The sequence below is a fragment of the Solanum tuberosum genome, unplaced genomic scaffold (assembly GCF_000226075.1).
Source record: "Solanum tuberosum cultivar DM 1-3 516 R44 unplaced genomic scaffold, SolTub_3.0 scf00032, whole genome shotgun sequence".
Taxonomy (NCBI): Eukaryota; Viridiplantae; Streptophyta; class Magnoliopsida; order Solanales; family Solanaceae; genus Solanum; species Solanum tuberosum.
Window position 1 is genome coordinate 430,539 of NW_006238958.1, and position 9,118 is coordinate 439,656.

The 9,118-nt window shown below is 34.3% G+C and overlaps 1 protein-coding gene across 3 annotated transcripts; it reads left to right on the forward strand.

Moving 5' to 3' along the window:
• Positions 1-509: 509 nt before the first annotated feature.
• Positions 510-3,767, forward strand: LOC102595721 (isoflavone reductase-like protein). 3 transcript variants are annotated; one of them, XR_001472813.1, is made up of 6 exons: positions 510-779; positions 856-990; positions 2,181-2,421; positions 2,531-2,734; positions 2,825-3,108; positions 3,551-3,767. XR_001472813.1 is itself a non-coding variant. In XM_006341893.2 (5 exons), exons 1-5 carry the CDS (start codon positions 597-599, stop codon positions 2,989-2,991), a joined length of 930 nt encoding a protein of 309 aa, XP_006341955.1. In that variant the 5' UTR covers positions 510-596; the 3' UTR covers positions 2,992-3,234. The 3 variants fall into 3 exon arrangements, 1 of the variants encoding a protein (XP_006341955.1); XR_001472814.1 differs by having other exon boundaries at positions 3,555-3,767; XM_006341893.2 differs by lacking the exon at positions 3,551-3,767 and having other exon boundaries at positions 2,825-3,234.
• The last annotated feature ends 5,351 nt before the right edge of the window (positions 3,768-9,118 follow it).

A 9,118-nucleotide genomic window follows, 5' to 3' on the forward strand; every position in this document is an offset into this window, starting at 1 on the left:
ATATGGCACGAATTACTAAGCGTCAGAGAGAGAAAGAAAAATCGGATAAAAAAATTAAATTAAATACAAAAATTAAATGTTTTGGAATCATATCTGACATGATTTGGACATGATTTGGAATCATATGTAACATGATTTGGACATGCTTTGGAATCATATTTAATATGGTCAGCACTAGCACTACATTTTATACATGTTATTTTTGCATAGAAACTATTAATTTTATTTGTATCATTTTGATTTCATTGGATGTTTTGAAGGTATATAATTTATATCTACGGCACTAAAAATACTAAATTTTGTATATTTAAAGAATAATATAATAAAATAAAGTATTTATTGGCCATACCATGTAAATGGTGAACAAATAAAAATAGACCAGTGTAGTAGGTTGATGCACCTCAAAGGAAGCAAAGACAATATTCATAAAGACAGTTAGTTGGAACAGCAAGGTCATTTTGGTAATTACAGCTCCCCACCTCATTGCATAAAATGATGTTGCCTTAGCATGTTTTATACACAAAACAACACAACTAATAAATTCTTGAGAAAGTTCTTTAATTTCAACTCAAAATCTTTAAGTTTTATTTTATCAAATGGCTGATAAAAGCAAAGTTTTGATCATTGGAGGAACAGGGTATATTGGAAAATTTGTAGTGGAAGCAAGTGCAAAATCTGGACACCCAACTTGTGCTTTAGTTAGAGAGACCACAATTTCTGATCCTGTTAAGGGCAAAATTGTTGAAAATTTCAAGAATTTGGGTGTCACTATTATTAATGTATGTATATTTATATGATGCATTTGTTAATAAATTGTATATGCAAGTATATTTTAGTTTCTTGTTTTTTGAACAGGGTGATTTGTATGATCATGAGAGTTTGTTGAAGGCTATAAAACAAGTGGATGTGGTGATATCAACTGTTGGTGATGCGCAATTGGCTGATCAATTTAAAATCGTTGATGCTATCAAAGAAGCTGGCAATATTAAGGTTAGTTACTTCTGGTTTTCACAACTGGCTTTGACTCGAGACCTCTGGTTAAGGGTGTAAACTTGGGGCAGAGGGGATGATGGTGATCTTGAATATAGTAATTGTTGATAAAGTTCTTGAATTTATAGATCACATTTGAATTAGAGAATTTGGAGTATCAAAGGGACCTTAAATCTATGTTGCTCAGATAAGTCAATAATGTTGGTGGTTGCGTGTTGAATCGTCCAAAAGTAGTGTATTTTTGAAGGATCCAACATGGGTTCAGCAACATATTTGGAGAGTCCGAGCAACATACCCTCTAACTAAGGGAGAATTCGTCTCGTTGATTTAAGGTAATAAAATGAGTTAGATTACTACTTGTTAACATGGCCTAGTGGAAAGATCTTGATCTGCATAACCAAGTGTATGACAGAAATATGCAGCAAGTTCGCGTAAATGCCTCAAATTTGGAAGAATAATTCACTAGAGAATCTGAAAATCGTTTGAATTAATTATCTTGTTCTTAAAAATGACTTCCTTTCAAAAATTAAGAAAAACATTTTCCAAAACTTTCCTCCAATTTCAAATTACTAATTTTTTGTTGAAAAATAAATTTAAAGCTTATTTTTAAAAAAATATTTTCAACTTCAAATTTTTAATTTTTCAACCCTTGCCAGTTCCCAACCCCCACCCCCCTCACCAAAAAAAATTATAATTTGTTTTAAAAAATATTTTCAATTTCAAATTTTTATTTTTTCACCCCACCCCGTCCCTACCCATGACCCCCCATCAGCCTCCACCTCCCTCCAAAAAAATTAAGTTTGTTTTTAAAAAATATTTTCAATTTCAAATTTTTATTTTTCACCCCACCCCGTCCCTACCCATGACCCCCATCAGCCTCCACCTCCCTCCAAAAAAATTAAGTTTGTTTTTAAAAAATATTTTCAACTTCAAATTAATTTTTTCACCCCTACCCTCGACCCCCTCCCCCCACCCCACCCAAAAAAAATTTAAGTTTGTTTTTTAAAAATATTTTCAACTTCAAAATTTAATTTTTTCACCCCTACCCTCGAGCCCCCCTCCCCCAACCCACCCAAACATTAGAAAATAATTTAAAAATCTACTTGTTTTCCAGGAAAACATTTTCCTTCATACCAAACACACCCAATGTGTTCACAGAGCTAAATTATCTTGTGCTAAAAAAAATTCAGAGGTTCTTCCCTTCGGAGTTTGCTATGGATGTCGATAGAATTATCAATGCTGTGGAGCCAGTAAAGTCTACATTTGCTGCGCAAGCCAAAACCCGAAGAGCTATTGAGGCTGCAGAAATTCCCTATACTTACGTCTCATGTAACTATTTTGCTGGTTGTTTCTTACCAAATTTGGTCCAGACAGGAGCCACTGCTCCTCCTCGAGACAAAGTCATCATTCCTGGAGATGGGAATGTTAAGGGTAAGTCGAAAAAAATTACTCCATTGATTTGAATTTGGTACGCTTGCCAACAGAACAAGTTCATGATAAAATGTCTCATATTTGTGTGCTTTGTTCTGTTTGTCTGCAGCTGTATTCAATGAAGAACATGACATTGGCACCTACACCATTAAGGCTGTTGATGACCCGAGAACGTTGAACAAGTCCCTTTACATCAGGCCTCCCAAGAACACCTTATCGTTCAACGAGCTTGTGGCTATATGGGAGAAACTGATTGGTAAAACTCTCGAGAAAATCTACGTTCCAGGGGAGCAAATTCTCAAAGACATCCAGCGTCAGTAATCTTTATATCATTCATATTTACTACTATTTCTTTCAATTTAACATAGGTAATCCTGACAATGTATATTGCATACTGTTGCAGCATCTGTAACGCTAATCAATTACATGCTATCAGTCAACCACTCAACATTCGTGAACGGTGATCATACCAATTTTGAGATTGAGCCATCGTTTGGGGTTGAGGCATCTGAAGTTTATCCAGATGTTAAGTACACCACCGTGGAGGAGTACCTTAGTCACGTTGTCTAAACTACACGTTTGATGTCTTCGATAACTCGAATAAACTGTTAGATGATGAGTGTTGTCAGACATTTTGTCTGGAAGTATGAGTACTTGTTAACTATGTCATCAGAGACGGGTTGAATGGTATGTTTTAAGTCTGTTTTTTGCTAATGATTATTTTTGATGTAGTGATCTCAAATATGGTCATTTGACTACTGTCCATTTAGAAGATGCGTTTGATTAGAATACGGAAAAAATTTATGAACAAAATTTGGAAAGGTAAGTAACACAATTATGTTCTACAAAAAAAATTATGTTCACTTTATAGCCTATGCTTTTCATTGGATCTTGTAAAATTAGTTACTTAATATTGTTCTATGATTAAAATTGATTTATAAATTTCTATGAGCTCACTCCTATCTGCAAAAATCAAAGAAACTCTTCCAACATAACTTTCAATAGGTTAGCTCGTTGTTGACACTTTCTATTACAAAACACATTTCTTTCCTTTGATAGTACTTTAATCACAAGGTTTACAACACTTTTGTAAATGTCAAAAGTCCTTATACTACACCTTTGTTGACAGATAGCTCTAGGTCTAAAATTGGATAGACAGCTCCCATTCTAACAAGACATGAAGCAATGTGGACACCAAGGAAATCAAAGAGCAATACAAAAGTTTGAACACATGTAAAATCAAAGTTGCATCACTCCTTACAATTACTAGATGAAAAAAATACTTAGGCTACAAATGATATGTATATGCTAGATGTATTTAATTTTACGGTGGTTTGATTTTATTATAATGGAGTCCGGAAAACTCCGGATTTGATAAAATTATGAATAGAAATCATAGATTTCTCAGTAGTGCAATAACTAAAGCAATCTACTGAAAGGGTCGTGATATTATAGAGTTAATATCTCAAAAGGTCACCCAACTTTGAGAATTTATCTAGCAAAGTCATTGAACTTTGTTTTGTATCAATAAAATCATTAAACTTAGACATTTCTATCAATAAAATCACTCAATTAAAATTATTATTAAATAAAATATTGGCATAGCAAAATAAATTACTTGTATATTTTTATATCAGGTAAACACGAACCCACAAATAAATAAAATTAAAGAAAACTTATTAAAAAAATTCGAATAGACTTAATCACGAAAACAAATATTTTATGATACTGTTGTATAGTTTATGTCTTGATTTAATAAATAAATGAAAAAATATTCTTAGTGAAACATACTTTGGTATTACTATAATACCATAATATTTAGTTTGCCTCCTTAATAAAAAAAATGAGTACAAGTACTTCAGCAAAACAACAAATTAAATCCAAAATAGGAGAAAAACAATAAACAAATGTCAAAATAGAACATGTAAGTGTTATTACTAATTAAGTTCTTCAGCGTGTAATTTATTTAGATGTTTCTTGCTATATATAATAGGTAAAGATCTTACTTTTCCTTTGTAATTCCACTGTTTGCTAAAGTTAGATTTGTTTAAGCTTGAATAAATTAATTTTCAAAATTGTTGATAAATAAGTTTTGAAATTTAAAATTGTGTTTGGACATACATTTTAGTTTTTTTTTTTTTTTTTTAAGTTTTGTGAGAGGAAGTGAAGAGTTCTTAATGACATTTCTTTAATTTTAGTTATTGTGGGATTCATATTTATATGATATACAAATAATAATTATTTTGCTATGCCAATACTTTTTTTAGTGATAAATTTGATTGAGTGATTTTATTGATAGAAATGTCTAAGTTTAGTGATTTTAATGATACAAAACAAAGTTTAATGACTTTACTAGATAAATTCTGAAAGTTGAGTGACCTTTTGAGATATTAACTCGAAACTATATTTACAGATTCTGTCAATCTTTTAAAAATTATTTCTCATGTATTGCGATTATTATGAGATAAGACGTGTTGTGAGAGTTGTTTAACAATGTGAATTTTTGTATGCTTTACATGATTTATCTATTTGAGTAGCCTTTATGTATTAACTTTTTTTTCTTGTCAATTACTACTACCACCTTCCTTTATCACAAAAGGTTATACATTAAATAAAATTTAAGATATCACAATACATAAATTGTTGTACCAAAAGCTCTGTGGATGGTACCTTATACATAGGCCTTCATCTTTTCCCTGTTGACACGTGTATGGCTATTTAATTTGTAAGCAAACCACGTGCACTCCTGAACACAGCCACAAAAATTGTAGTATGTGCTGGGGTATTTTAGTCATTGAATAAAAGTTATAATATTCCAGCCAAGTAGTATGTGGCCCTGTTTTCTCTACTCTTTAATTTATTTACTCATATGCAAATGGTAGAAATCAAAATCAACCAAAACTCTTCATCGGGTATTTATCTTTTTTTTCCTCCTTTTTGGCTTGGGCTTTGATTTTTCTATTTTTTTTGTCTCACTTTTGGAGGTTTCAATTTTGGTTCGAATTTTTCTCGGGTGATATTACATTTCTGATCACTAACATTGCTTTGGCGATTTTGCCTTTTCTCTCCCAAAACAATTCCATGGCTGAAATTGTTGAGAAGTTAGTTCCAGATACAACTGTCAGCTAATAAGCAAATGTTTTAGTTAAATTAAATGCACGTGATTCTGTTAGATGTGTCAGTGAGTTGGTTAGTGAAAGTCTTCATTTTCTATATATGTACAGAAGTTCATTCATAGAAGAAGTAATCATTTTCTCTGTATCTGTAAGTCATTGATTGTATAAGATGGAAGTTTATCTATCAGTTTATTGAGTTTTTTACATGGTATCAGAGCAAGGAGGACGAATCTAGGGATTCATCTCAGCTGGAATTGACGATAGATCGAGAGATTTCGCAGCTCAAACATGGCAATTGAGGAAGTATTGACGGGAGGATCTGTTGACAGAGTTCAAGGAGAGTCTGTCAATGGTGGATTGATGGCACTTGATCACAATCATCCACTCTATCTGAGCTCTTCTGATGTGCCAGGAGCTCTCTCTGTTGGTATTCAACTAACATGCATGGAGAATTAAACGTTATAGAGTCGAGCTATGGAGATGGCCCTACTCGGACGAAACAAATTGGGTTTTATTGATGGCTCTGTTCTACGCTGTGATTTTGATGGTGCTTTGAAGAAAATTTGGGATCGATGCAATGCAATAGTGATCTCTTGGCTCACCTGCAATGTGAGTAAGGAATTATTGAGTGGAATTCTCTATTCATCCAGTGCACATCAGGTATGGCTTGATCTGAAGGAACGTTTTGATAAAATAAATGGATCTAGGATTTATCAATTACATAGGAGTATTTTCACCCTTACACAGGGCACATCATCTGTTTCTTCTTATTATACAAAATTGAGAAACCTATGAGATGAGTATGACTCTATTTTGCCTCCTCCTAGTTGTGATTGTCACAAGGCTAAGGACTATGTTGAACAGATGCAGTATCAGCGATTGTTACAGTTTTTGATGGGTTTGAGTGATAGTTATTCACAGGCAAGAGGTCAGATTTTAATAATGCCTAGTCTTCCTAATGTGAATCAAGCATATGCTTTAGTTATACAAGATGAAAGTCAGAAGGGAATCACTGGATCTATACATGAAGGGATGGAATCCTTAGCAATGTATACTACAAGGAATCACAGGCCACCTCAGTTTTACTTTCAACCTCAGTTTGATTCTAGACAAACTCCTAGGAAGAACCATCTGTATTGCGATTTTTGTGACATGAAAGGACACACTAGGAAAAATTGCAACAAGCTGAAGAAGTGTGATCATTGTCATACGACTGGGCATGTGAAGGATAATTGTTACTTACTCATCGGATATCCAGAAAATTTCAAAGGGAAGAAAAAGGCAAATGCAGTTATAGGGGATGGTAATATGTACTCACAGATGCAGGACTTGCAGGATCACAAGGAGAAGAAGGCTCACATAGCTATAGGAGAACATCAGATGGGAGATCAAGTTACACAGGAACAGTTATTTCAGTTGTTGAACAACACTTCACCAGAACAATTGAACCAAATTTTCAATATGCTGAAAAGGGACAACAACAACATGGATCCTCAAAAGAGTGTCAATATGGCAGGTAATCGTTGTTCTCAATTAAAGTGGATTATAGATACTGGGGCTACAAATCACATGATACATAATCACATTTACTTGCAAGATGAAAACATGATGAATAGGCTAAGTAAAGTGCAGCTGCCTACAGGAGACTTTGCTACTGTTTCACATGTTGGAAATTTTCAACTGAATGATAATGATATAATCACAGATGTATTGTGCATACCAGAATTTAGGTTTAATCTTTTATATGTAAACAAACTGACAAAAGAGTTAAACTGTTCTGTTTCTTTTTTCCCTACATACTGTGTGTTTCAGGATCTCTTATCTGGGAAGGTAAAGGGGATTGGTAGAGTAGAGGAAGGATTATATGTGATGGACTCGAAAACAAGACCACACAAGGACAGGATTAAGATAATGTCTGCAGTCAAGAGAGGAGATGCAGGTGCAGAACTTTGGCACAAGAGACTAGGGCATGTTCCCATGGAAGTTCTTAGAAGAATAAAAGACTTTAGTACTTGTAATAGTTTTACCATTGATAAGTGTGTCATTTGTCCACAAGCAAGACAGACTAGAAGTCAGTTCCCTGTTAGTCATACTATAGTTGCTGATATATTTGATTTAGTACATATGGATGTTTGGGGTCCATATAAGGTCACCACTCATAGTGGAAAAAGGTTCTTTCTCACTTTAGTGGATGACAAATCTAGATGGACATGGACTTTCTTAATTGCTTTGAAGTCTGATGTAATTGTTGTGCTGAAACATTTTCTGGCAATGCTAAAGAATCAGTTTGGGAATTGTGTTAAGGTTTTCAGGTCTGATAATGGAGGAGAATTTCTAAACTCTAACTGTCATGATCTCTTTATGTTGCATGGGATTATTCATCAAAGATCTTGTCCACACACTCCACAACAAAATGGAGTTGTGGAAAGGAAACACAGACACTTATTAGAGACAGCAAGAGCTGTAAAGTTTCAAGGGCATCTACCGAATAGGTTTTGGGGAGAATGTATAGAAGCTGCAACCTATATCATTAATAGAATTCCTTTATCTAGTATTGGGGAATAGGTCTCTTTATGAGGTATTGTACAAAAGGTCAACCTTCTCTGGCTCACATCAGAGTGATAGGTTGTCTTGCATTTCCCACAGACCTGAGAAGAGATGACAAGTTTGCACCAAAGGCTAAGAAAGCAGTATTTCTTGGCTATGCTGTCAGTCAAAAATGATATAAACTATTAGATGTTGAATCTAAGGTTGTTTTTGTTAGCAGAGATGTAATTTTTCATGAGACTGAGTTTCCATTTCAGTCTCTAGGATTTAGAGAAGATGCAGATCATGAACCCTCAATATCATATTCACATGTAGAAGACAGTGAGCTCACACCATGTGTTGTTATCAGAAGTGCAACACCTATTATTGCAACTGAGGACACAACAATATCTGCATCATCTAGTGGTCATTCTCACAGGGATCCTAATGATACTCAACTATCAGACAATGCTGCTTCTGTTACTTCTCAGGACCCTGAATTATCAGTGCAGACTCCTACTGTTGTTACCAGAAGGTCAAGTAGATCAGCTAAACCTCCAATTTGGCATACAGATTATGTTTTGACAAAGAAGAATACAACTGCTGGCAGTTGTTCCTATTTTATTTCAGATGTAGTGGACTACCAGAGCATCTCACCTACATATAAAAGCTTTGTCACTAAGTTTTCTCAAAAGAGGGAACCTACTACATATCAAGAAGCCATTCTAGATCCTAGATGGGTAGAGGCTATGGAGAGTGAGATACAGGCATTGGAAGAAAATCAAACATGGAAGATCACTCAACTGCCTAAGGATAAGAGGGCAATAGGATGCAAATGGGTGTACAAGATAAAGTATAAAGCTGATGAGGAGGTTGATAGGTTCAAGGCTAGGTTGGTAGCCAAGGGCTATAACTAAAAGGAAGGGCTGGACTATCAAGAAACTTTCTCTCCAGTTGTAAAAATGGGGACTATTAGAGCAGTCATAGCATTAGTTGTTGCACATCACTGGACTGTCCACCAGATGGATGTTTTTAATGCATTCCTTCAAGGAGAT